The sequence below is a fragment of the Bufo gargarizans genome, chromosome 3 (genome assembly GCF_014858855.1).
Source record: "Bufo gargarizans isolate SCDJY-AF-19 chromosome 3, ASM1485885v1, whole genome shotgun sequence".
NCBI classification, from domain to species: Eukaryota; Metazoa; Chordata; class Amphibia; order Anura; family Bufonidae; genus Bufo; species Bufo gargarizans.
The window spans coordinates 27,177,890-27,196,775 of NC_058082.1; the positions used below are offsets into that span (position 1 = coordinate 27,177,890).

General features: G+C 46.6%; 1 protein-coding gene across 1 annotated transcript; it reads right to left on the reverse strand.

Annotated features, from left to right (window-relative positions):
• Positions 1 to 8,650: 8,650 nt before the first annotated feature.
• On the reverse strand, positions 8,651 to 14,114 carry LOC122931337 (ankyrin repeat domain-containing protein 49-like). Its single transcript, XM_044285401.1, has 2 exons — positions 13,878 to 14,114; positions 8,651 to 9,135 (listed from the first exon to the last, which is right to left on the reverse strand). Exons 1-2 carry the CDS (start codon positions 14,112 to 14,114, stop codon positions 8,692 to 8,694), a joined length of 681 nt encoding a protein of 226 aa, XP_044141336.1. The 3' UTR covers positions 8,651 to 8,691.
• Between the last annotated feature and the right edge of the window lie 4,772 nt (positions 14,115 to 18,886).

The window sequence follows — 18,886 nt, forward strand, 5'->3', positions numbered from 1 at the left end:
GCTATGACATGCAGACTGATTCTCTGCTGTCATGAAGCCAGATTGTCTGTTACGGGACCTTTCTCCTCTGCCTGGGTTCTGGGCCTAAATTTATGAAAATTGACTCTTACAGTGGTGGGTGACGTGAAGCCTGATTCTCTGCTATGATATGAAGACTGATTCTCTGCTGACATGAAGCCAGATTGTCTGTTACGGGACCTTTCTCCTCTGCCTGGGTTCTGGGCCTAAATTTATGAAAATTGACTCTTACAGTGGTGGGTGACGTGAAGCCTGATTCTCTGCTATGATATGAAGACTGATTCTCTGCTGACATGAAGCCAGATTGTCTGTTACGGGACCTTTCTCCTCTGCCTGGGTTCTAGGCCTAAATTTATGAAAATTGACTCTTACAGTGGTGGGTGACGTGAAGCCTGATTCTCTGCTATGATATGAAGACTGATTCTCTGCTGACATGAAGCCAGATTGTCTGTTACGGGACCTTTCTCCTCTGCCTGGGTTCTGGGCCTAAATTTATGAAAATTGACTCTTACAGTGGTGGGTGACGTGAAGCCTGATTCTCTGCTATGATATGAAGACTGATTCTCTGCTGACATGAAGCCAGATTGTCTGTTACGGGACCTTTCTCCTCTGCCTGGGTTCTAGGCCTAAATTTATGAAAATTGACTCTTACAGTGGTGGGTGACGTGAAGCCTGATTCTCTGCTATGATATGAAGACTGATTCTCTGCTGACATGAAGCCAGATTGTCTGTTACGGGACCTTTCTCCTCTGCCTGGGTTCTGGGCCTAAATTTATGAAAATTGACTCTTACAGTGGTGGGTGACGTGAATCCTGATTCTCTGCTATGATATGAAGACTGATTCTCTGCTGACATGAAGCCAGATTGTCTGTTACGGGACCTTTCTCCTCTGCCTGGGTTCTGGGCCTAAATTTATGAAAATTGACTCTTACAGTGGTGGGTGACGTGAAGCCTGATTCTCTGCTATGATATGAAGACTGATTCTCTGCTGACATGAAGCCAGATTGTCTGTTACGGGACCTTTCTCCTCTGCCTGGGTTCTGGGCCTAAATATATGCCAATGGACTGTTGCAGTGGTGGCTGACGTGAAGCCTCATTCTCTGCTATGACATGCAGACTGATTCTCTGCTGACATGAAGCCAGATTCTCTGTTACGGGACCTCTCTCCTCTGCCTGTGTGTGTGCTGGGCCTAAATATATGCCAATGGACTGTTGCAGTGGTGGCTGACGTGAAGCCTCATTCTCTGCTATGACATGCAGACTAATTCTCTGCTGACATGAAGACAGATTCTCTGTTACGGGACCTCCCTCCTCTGCCTGGGTGCTGGGCCTAAATATATGCCAATGGACTGTTGCAGTGGTGGCTGACGTGAAGCCTCATTCTCTGCTATGACATGCAGACTGATTCTCTGCTGACATGAAGCCAGATTCTCTGTTACGGGACCTCTCTCCTCTGCCTGGGTGCTGGGTAGTGTTAAGCGCGAATATTCGAAAAGCAAATTTTTTTCGCGAATATCGCAACTTCGCGATTTCGCGAATATTTCGAATATAGTGCTATATATTCGTAAAAACGAATATTCGTTTTTTGTTTTTTCCCCCCCCCCACAAAATTACAGTACACATATAATTGATTGTTTCCCAAAGGTCCAACAGCTCAGATCTTACTCACATTGCCTAGAAAGTGATTGAGGCGCGAATCTTCGTAAGGCGATTTTATTAGCGCACATGCGAATATCGGCACGTCCCAGAACAGAGGCAAAGGGCTTTGCATTCATACATTAGTGAATTGAGTTGCGAATCTTCGTAAGGCGATTTTATTAGCGCACATGCGAATATCTACACTTGTCCCAGAACAGAGGCAAAGGGCTTTGCATTCATACATTAGTGATTGAATTGAGCTGCGAATCTTCGTAAGGCGATTTTATTAACGCAAATGCAAATATCTACACTTGTCCCCAGAACAGAGAGGCAAAGGCCTGTGCATTCATATAGTATAGCACCATATTCGCGAATACGTAGAACTTCGTAAAATTCGATTTACGAATATTCGTATTTTTTATTTTACTTTCCACCTTACAGATTACATTGATCTGTACTCTGTCAACTACTGTCATCACCCCCCACTGTATCTCGATTGATTCCCAAAAGTCTCACATTCCCTAGAAAGTGATTGAGGTGTGAATCTTCGTAAGGCGATTTTATTAGCGCACATGCGAATATCTACACTTGTCCCAGAACAGAGGCAAAGGCCATTGCATTCATACATTAGTGATTGAATTGAGTTGCGAATCTTCGTAAGGCGATTTCATTAGCGCACATGTGAATTTTGCATAGCATATGTATTATGCGATGCGAAAATTCGAATTATCGCACATGCGAAATAATAACGAATTTGAATAATCGCGAATATTTTACGAATATTCTTTCGAATATTCACAAAATTTCGCGAATTCGAATATGGGACATGCCGCTCAACACTAGTGCTGGGCCTAAATTTATGACAATGGACTGTTGCAGTGGTGGGTGACGTGAAGCCTCATTCTCTGCTATGACATGCAGACTGATTCTCTGCTGACATGAAGCCAGATTCTCTGTTACGGGACCTCTCTCCTCTGCCTGTGTGTGTGCTGGGCCTAAATATATGCCAATGGACTGTTGCAGTGGTGGCTGACGTGAAGCCTCATTCTCTGCTATGACATGCAGACTGATTCTCTGCTGACATGAAGCCAGATTCTCTGTTACGGGACCTCTCTCCTCTGCCTGTGTGTGTGCTGGGCCTAAATATATGCCAATGGACTGTTGCAGTGGTGGCTGACGTGAAGCCTCATTCTCTGCTATGACATGCAGACTAATTCTCTGCTGACATGAAGACAGATTCTCTGTTACGGGACCTCCCTCCTCTGCCTGGGTGCTGGGCCTAAATATATGCCAATGGACTGTTGCAGTGGTGGCTGACGTGAAGCCTCATTCTCTGCTATGACATGCAGACTAATTCTCTGCTGACATGAAGACAGATTCTCTGTTACAGGACCTCTCTCCTCTGCCTGGGTGCCGGGGCCTAAATATCTGAGAATGGACTGTTCCAGTGGTGGGTGACGGGAAGCCAGATTCTCTGCTATGGAACCTCTCTCCAATTGATTTTGGTTAATTTTTATTTATTTAATTTTTATTTTAATTCATTTCCCTATCCACATTTGTTTGCAGGGGATTTACCTACATGTTGCTGCCTTTTGCAGCCCTCTAGCTCTTTCCTGGGCTGTTTTACAGCCTTTTTAGTGCCGAAAAGTTCGGGTCCCCATTGACTTCAATGGGGTTCGGGTTCGGGACGAAGTTCGGATCGGGTTCGGATCCCGAACCCGAACATTTCCGGGATGTTCGGCCGAACTTCTCGAACCCGAACATCCAGGTGTTCGCTCAACTCTACCCATGACCAGTGTCGCGGTGGACGCCGGCGACATGTGTCTCGCAAGACTATTTTAGAACTGCGATTTGGCTGTGAAAACACAATTAAGTCACAGGCAAGTCACATGTTGCATGGAACTTCTATTCAAGTCAGTGGAGAAAAAATCACGTGTGACTTGCGACGTGCAACACAAGATTTTGCAACATCATTGACAAACATTACATGACATCACTGGCGTAGCTATAGGGGTCACAGCGGTCTCAGTTGCAACCAGGCCACTAAGCCAGGGGGGCTTAAAGGGCCAGTGGCGCTGTATTTTTCTCTTTATAAGATGCAGTGCAGCGCTAGTATGCAGGAGGCGGGGGAGTGATGCGCTGTGAGCGCTGTACTTACTCCTCCTCCTACTCGCTCTTCTTAGGTCACGCGCTGCTGTGTCCTGGCTGCCTAAAGCGTCAGGATGTACGGAGCTCACTGTGACCTGACGGACCTGGGGAGAGACCACCGGACCTGGAGAGCGGCGGCAGAGCAGGAGACGTGAGTTAATTTATTTATTTTAAAGTCTGATCTGAGATCTGATTGGGGGTGTCTTATGTGAGGTCTGAAGGTCTAAAGGGGGTCTTATCTGAGGTCTGATATTGGGGGGGGGACGTCTAATGGGGGTCTGGTTTGAGATAGAGGTTTCTGATATGGAGGTCTAATGAGGGTCTGAAACTGGGGTCTGACATAGAGGGTTTGGTCTGAGATGGGAGGGTCTGATCTGAGGTTTGATATGGGGGTCTGATCTGAAAGGAAAGGGGGTATTTTTTGTACTGGCGCACAATATAAGGGGGAATTTTGTACTCACGGACTATCTATGTGATACTAGTATTTTTAGGGGGACTTTTTCTGCAGTATAGTATTGGGGGGCACAGTGGACACAGTATTGGGGGTGGCAGAATGGGATGTTCAGATGATGGAAAAATAGGAAACTAAGATGTCTGTTAAACTCTGCAGAGGAGAGATGGCTGAAAGAAATCATCATGGCGGTCTGGTTTGAAAGGAGAAGATGAGGAAGGAGAATATCTACATCAAAGGAGACCTTGACAAAGGCTCCATTGAGAGAGCTGAAATGCTGCATTGCTTTTGGGTGTAATAAATTCCACCTTATTTTCATCACAAGACCAGAGTGCTGCCCTCTGCAAGAGGTACATATGTGAGGCTGTATTACCCAGTATGTTCTGTAGCGCTGTATGTAAGATTTTCCAAATATGTCTTCAAAGGGGTTGTCCGCTTTTTTTTCATCAAATGAGCGCTGCCTTCTCTGCTCTGTTTACCTGCTCATCATCACCGCAATTGCTCCGGCGAGCAGGTAAACAGAGCAGGTAAAGCTCTCAAATGAACGCTGCCATCTCTTTAAACAGCTTATCGGCGGGGGTCGGACCCCCACCGATCTGATATTGATGTCTCCCGGGTGTCAGAATGGCAGAGATAACCTGACGTAATTGTTGGTAAATCTGGCAGGATACAGCGGCCATGCCCTCCTTCTTTTGTCTTGCATTGCTATGGGCAATGGCAGTAATTTGGGTGCAGACCCTTTAGGAGGGGTTACTCTTAATAGAGGTCCTGGGAACCTTTTTTCAAGATGGCGGCACACCTTCACTTCTGGTGGAGTCAGGCTAGTTTTTCCTTACCTCCAGGGACTTTTACTGAGCTTGATAGTTCCACTAGGTGGGCTTCGACTTCAACATAGTAGACGGGCCATTTCCTTTCTCGTAGACTCCTCAATCTTCAAGTGCTTGGTGGCTTGGCGTGCAGCTTCGTCAATAAGATGACAGCAAGCGGGATGTCAGTAACTGCAATAACACTTCTGTAGCACAGTGTGGCCGGTGAATCCCCACTACAAGCACCTTTAGCACAATAAAGTCTCTTTTCAAGCCAGAACAAAAACCTTGGCCAATCTGTAGGACACAGAGGGCAGAAACCTGTTCGTGACGGCAAGATAACTGCAGCAGGCAGCCCATAGTTGATGCTCAATCAAGTTCAGTAAACACGAGATGTTCTAGGAGACTGTTTAGACTGCAACCAAAATGCTGTGTGCTCTCACTAAGAGACTGCAACCAATACAGTGTGTGTTCTTTAAGATAGGCTGCAACCATAATGCTGTGTGCCCTCTAATAGACTGTTCTGTTACCACTAGTAACCAACAAGCTCTGTCCTTTAATAGAATATGTAATTGCCAGGCCTTCTACCTATTTCAACTGTAACCATCAAGCGCAGTGCTCTCTGCTTGAGTAAAGCTTAATAAAATTTCATTGCCACATGGCTGCCTCTTCACTTCGCCGGTGTCCAGTATTATGATCAAGGGCCACACACAACTGACTCTCTTACAGAAGTCTTTCCTTTATATTTTCCATTCTTATGAATCTGCTATGTGTGACTCCAGCCTTAAAGGGGTTGGTTGTCCAACAAAATATGAGAGGGGGCTGGACAGTGTTTAAAACAAAAAGGCACTTACCATGTGACAGTCATACAGTTTCGGGGTCAAGGCTCTCATCCCCATCGGATGACATTCCATATACAGTATACACACATGACTGCTGCCAGCCAATCAGTGGTCTCAGCGGTAAGGTGTGCATGGGCCGCGTTAACCGCGGAGGCCATTGATTGTCCAGCAGCAGTACCGCGAGAATGTCATCACTTCCGATGTGGCAGGATGAGAAGCCATGGTGGTGGAACCATCAAAAGGTGACCGCTTCTATGCCCTCTAATTTTTTATGGATGACGGACAACCCCTTTAGACTTGGCTTAGCATAGAGCATGTATCAGAAAAACACAATGTTTTTGGGAGGAAAATAAAAAACAAGCCCTTTTTTTTCCCAAAGAGTCTCTTCGCTATTGGACTTGAAAAACAACAGAAAAAAAACATATTTAAAAAAGTAATGAAGAGAAATTCCACCAAACATAATACCAACCAACCTGTTCTTCGGCATCTTCATAATCTATATCTGGGAAAAGACTAGGGGAGACAGAAGTATGACTGCGGGATCATCCACTGATCATCTTCGGTCTAGGCCTGTATTACACCAACAGATTATCTGATAAATATCCCTATAATCAGACCAAAAGATGTGGGTGTTTAATCGGCCATCTGACCAATGATTGGTCAAAAAAATCTGTGAGATAAGGCTACAGGCGGGGATCAGCAAAAACGCTTCCGTCGTAATATTAATACAACCGTCTGCATCCGTTATGAACGGATCCGGTTGTATTATCTCTAAAATAGCCAAGACGGATCCGTCTCTAAACCATTGTAAGTCAATTGGGGGCGGATCCGTTTTATTTTGTGTCAGAGAAAACGCCTCCGTCTCCATTGATTACATTGTGTGTCATGACCAGTGATGGCCAGTTCGCATTGTTCGCCCACGAACACATGCGGGCTGCCATCTTTTCTCACAAGTCCGGCGAGGCACAGGTAAGCCCTTACCTGTGCCTGTGTGCGAGCCGGTCTGAACTCAAATGTGGTCACCGGGAGCAGGCAGTTCCGAGAACAGTGTCCATGGGCCTTCATCGGGCTGTTCTCGGAAGTGCCTGCTCCCGCTGACCGCATTTGTTTCAGACCGGCTCGCGCACAGGTAAGGGCTTACCTGTGCCTCGCCAGACTTGTGAGAAAAGATGGCAGCCCGAATGTGTTCACGGGCGAACAATGCAAACTGGCCATCACTGGTCATGATGGATCGCCCCGCTCCGCACCACATCACGGACAGAAAAACGCTGCTTGCAGCGTTATTAGGTCTGCGATGGGGACGCAACCAAATTTTATGGAATGCATTCTGGTGCACAATGTTTCGTTCAGTTCTGTCCCCATTGACAATGAACAGGGACAAAACTGAAGCGTTCCCCCCTATTGAGACCCTATGAGAGATCTCAAGAGCGGGAAGGGAAAGTGCAAGTGTGAAAGTAGCCTTAGCTGCCTGCCTCGGGGCTGCTTCACAAACAGTTATGTACCTGGCATTTTTGTCCAGACTTTATCGGTCGACCCCCCCATATAGTGTGTTTGTTTGTTTTTTTCTAGGAAAGTATGTGCCTCCCGTGAGGTCTGCTCATCTGTAGACCTATATTGGGGGAAAAAAGCACTTAAAAAAACACTGGACATGCCCTTGATGAAGAAAAAAATAAAATAAAAACAACAATCGAGGTCTATGGGAGAAAAACACCATTCCCAGAGTATGCTGAGACTTGGCCCAAAAGAAGGATCTCTAGGGTGAAAAAAAAATGCCACTACAAACTATATGTTTCCGGGCAACATGCGAAGCTAGCTTTTTTTGGCTATACTAATGCACCAAAAACCACAAAACAAAAAAAAACATAGTGGTCAGTATTTCAGTGGGGATGGTGGCCATCATACAACCAGAACCCCACTGTGTATGGCGCAAGCTCAGCTTGTGAGCCTACTCCACACACTCCCCGATCGCGGACGTAGTACCTGCACACCATTTTGAACAAAGGGGTTAAGACCTACTCCACTTCATTTTTGATATATTAGGCTAAAGAAAACCCACCACTGACCGTTTCAAAACTAATCTGGTCCACTGCCGAGGCTCCCATTCGTGGTCATGTCCCACTGCAGCAGCTATTCACTGGCCTCAGCACTGAAGTGTCCCCATGTGGCATGTGACCACAGAGGCTGAGCAGTCCACATGAACATCACAACATGGACGTCAGGAAACTGGAAGTGTTAAAGGGATAGTGCAAGAATGTGGGGTGTTGGCAAACCCTCCCAGTTAACCAGACCTGTAAAGGGAAGCTTACTAACCTACTTCCTGGCGCTGCTCCTCTGAGCTCCCTTGCTTAAAACATCAGGTTTGACGTGGCTGCAGCAGTGACTGGATCCCCTTGTGTCATGTCACCATTTGTCCTGATGTAAGGGGAGCCGGACACCTCTGCGGCCAGTGATTGGCTTCAGCCATGTGAAACCCAATGTTTTCAACGAGGGAGCCCAGAGGAGCATCACAGCCCGGGAGGAGAAGGAGCGGGGAGCCAGCACAAAAGCGCCTCATTCTTGCACAACCCTTTAAGGGTTGTTCAGGGTAATCATAAGGATCCCATTATAAAAGGGATGCAGGCAGGTGACATATTAGTCGTCAAGGTGGTTTTCTGCTGTGTGCAGCCCCCTGAAGTTTCCTCATACTCGTCATGATTCCCATACTATAGACACGTAGCATACAGAGGACCAGACATGTACACAGAAAGTGACAACTGCAAGGACGTTTATTACTGCCGGTGGATGGGGGCTAGGTCCAATAATCTGCTATTTCAAACAGGTAGTGGTACATGTCGGTGCGCCGGGCGATCTCATAAGCCGTCTCCCCCAACTTATTGGTCAGTTGGGGTTTGATGTAGCGATTCATAAGGAGGAGCTCTAGGAGCCGGCAGCAGTCCCTGTTGGCGGCGGCCAGGTGCAGCGGTGTTAGGGAGCCCTTAGTCTGCGCGTTGATGTCTGCGCCGTGCTGGAGCAGGAAAGAGGCGACCTCGGTGTTATTCCACTTGCAGGCGCTGTGCAGCGGGGTCCACCCATCTACCGTCACCGTGTGAACATCCGCCCCCTTCGCGATCAGCTCCCGCACTATCGCCAGATGGCCGTTGTACGAGGCTCTGTGCAGCGGGGTGTAATGGTCTTCATCCGTTACGTTCACAAGATCTGGGTGGAGCGACAGGATTCTTTGCGTGGTTTGTAGCTGTCAGGATAGAATAACCAAAATATGAGTAAGGGTCCATTCACACGACTGTAATTCTGGGTCTGCATCCGTTCCGTAATTTTGCAGAATGGGTGCGGAACTATTCATTTCAATGGGGCTGCAAAAGATGAGTACAGTATACTGTGCGCTGTCCACATCCGTGGTTCTGTTGCCAGGCCACGCAATGTCCTATTCTTGTCTGCAATTGTGGACAAGAATAGGCATTTCCCACGAATCAGTCAGTCCTGTGTAAAGCATCCATGGCCTAACTGAAACATGGCATCAGTCATGTGACCCCAGGCAACAGTGTTACATGACATACATGTGCTGGGTCAGCACACATGACACGTCCATGGGATACTACTGTGACGAAACCAACCTCGCCACTGTGTTTTGGAGGGGGCTGGTTGCCAGCCTCCTGCCTCAGGATTATGGCCCATACTAACTTTAAAGAAGACAGGCCGGCCGCACAGCTTAAATCTGTCTTTGGAATTGTATTTTGTTATGTGAGGGTACCCAGATGGCTAGTTTAATTGTATTCGTGTGGTCTGAGTGCCATTCGCCTAATAATATGCACTCAGACTTGAGCTATCTGGGAATATGTTAAATGTCTGTGGTTGCTGGGAGGGTGTGACATTGTGTGTTTAAATGGTGATGTCTGTCCTGTTGTCTCCACATGTGTATTGGCGATCTCCCCTTTGTCCTGAGAGATAATTGGATTGCCCTCAGTTGTCTCTGGGGCAGAGAGGAGGAAACCATGATGCATTGTGGGGATGTGTTGTATCTGTTCTGTGTGTCGCAGTCTCCATTCTGGTCCCCTGGGGGCGTGTCCACCAGATGGGGACCTGCATAAATACGGACGGGTAGCCCTCAATAAAGTGTTCCTGTTTTATCCTTCATCATGTTGAGACTGGTGTTTGGATAACTGATCAAACTGGGGGATTGCTATACGCTGAAGATTTGCTATACTCCCCTGGCATAACTACTAGCTCTTGTAAGAGCTGTTCCTGCTCTCTGGCTGTAGGAGAGGTTCACCCACTGGAGCCTGGAGCCTTGTAGTAGGTCCAGCGTGAGTGGAGGACGGTGAGACCCCAACCAAGCTACGGCCGTTCGTGGGGTCTGCAGTGCGTACGGTGTCAAGTGGAGTGCTTGGAGTCCTCGGAAAGCACTAGGAGCATCTAGCAACGGAGGCACTCAGTCGGGGTGCCAGGTGTTCCGTTACAACTACATAGGACTAAGGGAGTAACAACAACTACTTTACTGTATGTGTGATTACGTGGCTGCCTGTTTCCAGGTGACATGTAAAATGGCTGCCTGTCTTTAGGTAATGTTGTCATGTTGTTAATAAGTTAAGTTAACTGACGGACATGATGAGAAGCTGCTGAAGGCAGTAATACAGTATGTACCTGTGCTCCATCTCAAATGGCTATTCACCTGTTAGGTATCTGGACAGAATGCCAGCGGTCACATGACAGGATTGAGGGTCACATGACTGACACCATTTTTAGTCCTAGTCAGAATTCCTACAGTGCTTTTTAGAGGACTAAAATGGGCCGTACTTTTCTAAAAATGATATAATAAAGGCCCAAGAGCGAAAAGTTAACCCCTTCACAACAAGTCAGGTCATTAAAGATGTAGCCCCTTCCGGAGTGGAGTGAGCGCCACAGCTAGTGGGTGCCTGCTGTTTCACCCATGGCTGATGTCTGCGATGAGCGGTAATGCCGATCACGGACATTTAACCTCTCAGATGCCGTGGTCAAATGTGACCACGGCATCTGAGAAGCTGGAAACCTGGAAGCGAACGCTTCACGTGCAGAAATGCCTAACACCGGCCGAAATCACACTAAAAATAAAATAATAAAAGTTATTTCCTACACTATATACCCCAAAATGGTTCCTAAAAAAACCTACAAAAAAAATCCCACAAAATTAAAAAAGTTATAACTGCTGGAACACAAAGGGAGAAAATATTATTGGTCCTTAACCACTTTAGCCCCCCTAGCTTAAACCCCCCTTAATGACCAGACCACTTTTTACAATTCTGCACTACACTACTTTCACGGTATATTGCTCGGTCATACAACTTACCACCCAAATGAATTTTACCTCCTTTTCTTCTCACTAATAGAGCTTTCATTTGGTGGTATTTCATTGCTGCTGACATTTTTACTTTTTTTGTTATTAATCGAAATTGACCGAAATTTTTGCAAAAAAATTACATTTTTCACTTTCAGTTGTAATAAAAAAAAAAAAAAATACATTTCTATATAAATTTTTCTCTAAATTTATTGTTCTACATGTCTTTGATAAAATAAAATGCAATAAGTGTATATTTATTGGTTTGGGTAAAAGTTATAGCGTTTACTAACTATGGTACAAAAATGTGAATTTCCGCATTTTGAAGCAGCTCTTACTTTCTGAGCACCTGTCATGTTTCCTGAGGTTCTACAATGCCCAGACAGTAGAAAAACCCCACAAATAACCCCATTTCGGAAAGTAGACACCCTAAGGTATTCGCTGATGGGCATAGTGAGTTCATAGAACTTTTTATTTTTTGTCACAAGTTAGCGGAAAATTATGATTATTATTTTTTTTTCTTACAAGGTCTCATATTCCACTAACTTGTGACAAAAAATAAAAACTTCCATGAACTCACTATGCCCATCACAAAATACCTTGGGGTGTCTTCTTTCCAAAATGGGGTCACTTCTGGGGTAGTTATACTGCCCTGGCATTTTAGGGGACCTAAAGCGTGAGAAGTAGTTTGGAATCCAAATGCGTAAAAAATGCCCTGTGAAATCCTAAAGGTGCTCTTTAGAATTTGGGCCCCTTTGCCCACCTAGGCTGCAAAAAAAAGTCACGCATGTGGTATCGCTATACTCAGAAGAAGTAGGGCAATGTGTTTTGGGGTGTATTTTTACATATACCCATGCTGGGTGAGAGAATTATCTCTCTAAAAGTCAACTTTTCCCATTTTTTTATACAAAGTTGTCATTTTAGAGAGATATTTCTCTCACCCAGCATGGTTATATGTAAAAAGACACCCAAAAACACATTGCCCTACTTATCCTGAGTACGGCGATACCACATGTGTGACACTTTTTTGCAGCCTAGGTGCGCAAAGGGGCCCAAATTCCTTTTAGGAGGGCATTTTTAGACATTTATATTCCAGACTTCTTCTCACGCTTTAGGGCCCCTAAAATGCCAGGGCAGTATAAATACCCCACATGTGACCCCATTTTGGAAAGAAGACACCTCAAGGTATTCCGTAAGGGGCATGGTGAGTTCATAGAAGTTTTTATTTTTTTGGCACAAGTTAGCAGAAATTGATTTTTTTTTTTCTCACAAAGTCTCCCTTTCCGCTAACTTGTGACAAAAAGTTCAATCTATCATGGACTCAATATGCCCCTCAGCGAATACCTTGGGGTGTCTTCTTTCCGAAATGGGGTCACATGTGGGGTATTTATACTGCCCTGGCATTTTAGGGGCCCTAAAGCGTGAGAAGAAGTTTGGAATATAAATGTCTAAAAATATTTTACGCATTTGGATTCCGTGAGGGGTATGGTGAGTTCATGTGAGATTTTATTTTTTGTCACAAGTTAGTTAGACTTTGTAAGGAAAAAAAATAAAAAATAAATTTCCGCTAAAAAAAATCTTCTATGAACTCGCCATGCCCCTCAAAAGTGATCTTTTTAAAGCGCCGCAGCGATTTTACAGTGTTTTTGCAGTGATCAAAAAAAAAAAAATTCTGTCACTGCGGTGGGGCGGACTGAACGCAAGTGTGCGCACAAGATCAGGCCTGATCGGACGAACACTGCGTTTTTTGTAGAGCCTATAGAACATGTCCTATTCTTGTCCGCAATTGCGGACAAGAAAAGGCATTTTCTATATAGTTCTGGCAATGTGCGGATCTGCAAAATGCGGAAAGCACATTGCCGGTGTCCGTGTTTTGCGGATCCGCGGCGTCCGTGTTTTGCAGATCCGTGGATCCGCAAAACACATAAGGACGTCTGAATGGAGCCTTACAGGGGGGTGATCAGGGAGTCTATATGGGGTGATCAGGGGTTAATAAGTGACAGGGGGTGTAGTGTAGTGGTAAATTGGTGCTACTTACTGAGCTGCCTGTGTCCTCTGGTGGTCGATGCAAGCAAAAGGGACCACCAGAGGACCAGGTAGCAGGCCGCTGGCAGGCTGTAGATGCACTTGTTTACCTCCGGTTCCTGTGAACGCGCGCTCCTGTGTGCGCGCTTTCACAGGAAATCTTGCGTCTCGCGAGAGGACGCGCCGGCGCATCTAAGAGGAATAACAGGGCCGCCTTCAGGACGCAATCCTGCGTTCGGCGGTCCTGGGGTGGTTAAAGGGCTCGCCTCACTTCAGCAAATATAATTTATTATGTAGAGAAAGTTAATACAAGACACTTCCTAATGTATTGTGATTGTCCATATTGCCTCCTTTGCTGGCTGGATTAATTTTTCTATCAAAATATACATTGCTCGTTTCCATTGTTACGACCACCCTGCAATCCATCAGCGGTGGTCGTGCTTGCACACTATAGGAAAAAGTGGCGGCCTCTCTGGTGGCCGGGATCGTGGAAGTGCACATAGGCTGGTGCCACAGGAATGAATCACAGCACAGCATTCATTTTGCAATCTGCTGCCGAAACATGAAAGCAGTGCTGTGATTGGTTGCCAATGGTTGGACTGCCGGGGATTAGGCCGCCATTTACCACTGTATGAACTTACTCTGTTATTTTCCGCAGCAAAATGTATTAACTCCTTGTGGTTGTCCTTCAGGTTCTCCTCGTGGGTCTGGTACCACTCCTCAGTCCTTTCCTCCTCATCTTCCTCAGACTCCCCTGGCCAATGGCTCTGGGTTCCTGTAGGAATCAGATGTCGGTGGGTTTCCAGTAGATCCAGCTGGTTGAAGTCCTCTGGAAAGTGGTCGAGTTTTTCTTGCACTTCAATCTCATCCTCGGTCATGTTGTCAGTGCCCGGATCCTGCAAGGTGGTCATCTGAAAGACACTAGACATAAGGAGCGGCAACGGGAGACCCCATCCTGGGCAATGCCGGGTCTGGGAGATTCCCCCCCCCCCCCCTCCTTCCCCGGGCAACGATGGGTCTGGGAGTCAGCTCCAGAAGTTAAAGTGGTGACCCATAAGCAAAACTGATCCCGAGCCCTTCATGGACTCTAGCGTGCATTTTTAAAGGGGTATTCCATGGATAATCATAGCAAGCATGGATGGATCTAGGGGTGGATTAGGGGCCCATTCCTGGGGGACACTAACCAACCAGATTTAAGCCTCATTCACACGTCCGTGTCCGTGCTCAAATCCATGAGCAGGAGGTCAGTGATTCATCCGTGAAGGTTCGGTGTTGGGTCCGAGTGTCCGTTTTTTGCTATCCATGTGTCATCCGTGTTTCACTGACACTGAACAGCTGAAAAATAATTTTCAAAGCTTCTCTTCTTAATGATCTGTGAAACACAGATGCAACACCGATGGAAAATACGGATCAAATAAGGAAACCATATGGATATGTTTTTGTGCAAAAACAGAAGAGGACTTAAATCAGAGAAAAAAAACCTCAGATATGGAACAAAGGATCAGTGAAAAACGGACCGCAAAACAACAACGGCGATGTGCATGAGCCCTAACAGTGTGTCATCCACAGGTCCCCCATAAGGCCTCTTTTACGCGAACGTGTGCTGCCCGTTGCAGTAAAGTGGACCGCATTTGCGGATACGCAATACACCGGCGCCGCTCCGTGGGCATTCTGCATCACGGAATCGGACCCATTCACTTCAATGGGTCCGCAAATCTGTAGATGCGGATGTGGAACAGAAGCACGGAACGGAACCCTACGGAAGCACTACGGAGTGCTTCCATGGGGTTTCATCCCGTACTTCCGTTCTGCAAAAAGATAGAAAGTGTCCTATCTTTTTGCAGAACAGCCGGATCACGGACCCATTAAAGTGAATAGGTCCGCGATCCGCTGCGGCTGCCCCACGGTCGGTGTTCATGCATTGCGGCTCGCAGCACGGCCACGGGGCGCACACGTTCGTGTGCAGGAGGCCAAAGTCATACGGTCATGTGCAATAGGCCTAACAGTGTAAGGCCTCATGCACACGACCGTATTTTGTTTTCATGTCCGATCCGTTTTTTTTGAGGATAGGATGCGGACCCATTCATTTCAATGGGTCCGCAAAAAATGCGGACAGCACACCGTGTGCTGTCTGCATCAGTATGTCCGTTCCGTTGCTCCGCACAAAATATAGTGCATGTCCTATTTTTTTCTAGTTTGCGGACAAGGATAGGCATTATTACAATGGATCCGCAAAAAAACAAAAGGATGCCATACAGAACGTCATCCGTTTTTTTTGCAAACCGCAAAACACATACGGTCGTGTGCATGTAGCATTAGAAAACAGTCCAGGATGTTACTCACCTCCCCGATGTGATGATACCCAGACCGCGCTGCGCTCCACCTCCTGCTTGTGTACCCGACATGGCAGGAAATGGATGGAAATGCCGTTCTGCCAGTCATTGGATGATGGGAGTCATTGCCGCAGCCAGTGATTGGTGGAGCGGCATTCCCATCTATTTCCTGCCATTCTGAGTCCACAAGCAGGAAGTGGAGAGCAGCGGCGCCCGGGCACCGTCAGACCAGGAGCGACAAGGTAATAGAGTAATATCCTTTATTGTTCTCAGACATTCCCTGCCCATCGGGCCGGCTTTTCATGGCTCCGGAATACCCCTTTAGCTCCTTATTGAGGTCTTGTGGCTGCGCGGTTATAACGCTCTGTGTTAGGACGTCTGTGGATCTTTTCTATTACAGTATAAAATATTTATGAAGGAAAATGTCTTTAATCTACAATTGGATTTGGTGGAAAATGATGGAAATTTTGCTGCATGAAAAGGTCACTTACCTGGGCAAACTCCAAAGACTCTTATTTTCACGCCCCCTCGGAGCACCGCGCAGTGAAGAAGCGGATGTTGGTCTTGTGCTCCTTTAAATGCAGTCCCTGCGGCACAGGGGACAGCGGGTGTTGTTCCGGAGCCACTGGTCGATGCAGGCCTGGTGGTAGATGTGGCCGCAGGGCAGTGATGTCACTTGCTCACCCTGGATGAAATCAGTGAGGCAGATGACACACGACTGTTTCTCCTCTGCATTGATGGTCCTTGCAGGGAGGTCTCCGATTTGCGCGGCCCTGGAGCTTAGTGGAGGCTGGTGGGGCACACCCAGTGGAGCCGGTGTTGGGGGCTCCGGCGGTGGTATGGCCTGAGGTCTCATGGTGCCCATCCCCTGCAGCTGTATTAGGATGTTAAAGAGGCGTTCTGCAGGGTGTATGGGAGACCTCCTGGGTGGCTGCATCTCCCTGGTCCTGCGGCTCGGTGGTATGGGCCGAGGATGGCGGAACTCAAGGGTGGTGGGCCCAGCACTCTCCCGGCTGCTCTCCCCAGATGGTCGGGGGGCTTGGGCTGGCGCAGGTGTTATTGGAGAGCGGCTCCTCTCTCTGGCAGATGGTATTTGCCGAGGAGGAGCTCTGACTCCGGAGACATTACAATGTTGCCTGTCTCTCCTGGATGTTCGCTGAGCTGATCTTAATCGCTCTCGAAGGATAGTCTGACCTAAAAGAGTAAGAATGAAAGTATTTCTAGTATATGATTGATATAGAGCCCTACAGACCATAAACACAATGGCCAGGACTCAGGAGAGGACCTCACTGACTTCTATGGGAGAGTTTTCTAGGCATGCTCTGTGACCTGTGCAGAGGTCATTGTACAGGGAAAGAAGAGATGAGCTCTGACCATCACCTGGTGGATCCTGTGTTATCTGTCATCCAAATCCTGCCTGTAATGATATCATCTCTGTGTATAGATAAGCAGATAACTGCAGTAAAGTGATCTGGACAGACCAAGTAGTGGCGCCTATTATGAGGCTTAGTGGACAGGGCGAAAACTGCAGGAATTTATGGTTTTCATTTAAATATAAATAGTGACATAGAAAATTTAAAATATCACCAAAAATTCTTTAAAATGCTAAAAATAAAAATGTGATTGAAACAATAGGTCATTTTCTGGAGACACATTTCCTTTAAGTCTAAGGCCTCTTTCAACGGGCGTCAGTTTTTTTGCCCGGATAAGAGCCGGGTGCGTTGCGGGAAAATGCGCGTTTTTTTCTGCGCAAGTGCAAAACATTGTCATGCGTTGCACTCGCGTGAGAAAAATCACGCATGTTTGGTACCCAAACCCAAACTTCTTCATAAAAGTTCGGGCTTGTGATTGATGTTCTGAAGATTGTATTATTTTCCCTTATAACATGGTTATAAGGGAAAATAATAGCATTCTGAATACAGAATGCATAGTAAACCAGCGCTAGAGGGGTTAAAAAAAATAAAAAATAATTTAACTCACCTTAGTCCACTTGCTCGCGAAGCCCGGCATCTCCTTCTGTATCCTCTGCGCTGAAGTTGAACAGGACCTGGGGTGAGCTGCTCCACTAAATATCGGTTAAGGACCTTCGATGACGTCACTCCGGTCATCACATGGTACGTCACATGATCTTTTACCATGGTGATTCACCATGGTAAAAGACCATGTGATGACCGGAGTGACGTCATCGAAGGTCCTTAACCGATATTTAATGGAGCAGCTCACCCCAGGTCCTGTTCAACTTCAGCGCAGAGGATACAGAAGGAGATGCCGGCTTCGCGAGCAAGTGGACTAAGGTGAGTTAAATTATTTTTAATTTTTTTTAACCCCTCTAGCGCTGGTTTACTATGCATTCTGTATTCAGAATGCTATTATTTTCCCTTATAACCATGTTATAAGGGAAAATAATAATGATCGGGTCTCCATACCGATCGTCTCCTAGCAACCGTGCGTGCAAATCGCACGGCATCCGTACTTGCTTGCGGATGCCATCCGATTTTCACACACCCCATTCACTTCTATGGGGCCTGCGTCACGTCGAAATCGGACAATATAGAGCATGCTGCGATTTCAACTGAACGCACAAGTGATGCGTTAAAAACATCGCTCATGTGCACAGCCCCATAGAAATGAATGGGTCAGGATTTAGTGCGGGTGCCATACGTTCGCCGCACGGATCGCACCCGCACGGAAAACTCGCCCGTGTGAAAGGGGCCTAACAGTTCTGTCTTGAGATGTTCCTCCACTTTCTGCACCTCCCCTTCCCTGGTGCGAGATTGAAGCATCTTTGGGACTGTTTATAAAGTCTCCATTGATGATTGTGGCTTAAATCCGCTAGACAGGCTAACCATACCACCCACTTTACATATCTTGAGTGAATGGTGTAAAAATTTAAAATGTCTCAAAATATGTGAGTAAAAAGCTCTGAAAAGTCTCAGATCCCTTTTTTTGACATTTTTAAAGCCAGAATTTTGGTGTACAGCTTCCCCCCCCCCCCCTCAACATCTCAATATTTTTGTCCCCAGTACAGATAATGAAATCAAAGTCTGCCCAATTCTTCTTCAGAGTGTCACTTACCCTCATTCTCGGGGTGACGGAGCCAGGCGTCATTATCCGCAGTCAGTTGTCGTAATTCCCGGGATCCCATCTCTAGGATCCAGGGATTTACTTCTCTAAGTGAGGAAAATGGTGTCAAATGGCCCTGATGTTATTGGGCCTTGAGATAAAAATCAATCAAAAAATAACAGGAAGCAAATACTAGAATAAAATCCAGTTCTCTCTTCCGGAGCCAAAATGCAGTTTACACCGAGGTGTGAACT

Excerpts from the sequence above, each read along its gene's own strand:
- LOC122931337 (XM_044285401.1), bottom strand. The coding sequence starts at position 14,114 with ATGACCGAGGATGAGATTGAAGTGCAAGAAAAACTCGACCACTTTCCA. Across the intron at positions 9,136-13,877 it reads TTGCTGCGGAAAATAACAGA|CTACAAACCACGCAAAGAAT; the intron begins GTAAGTTCATAC and ends CTATCCTGACAG.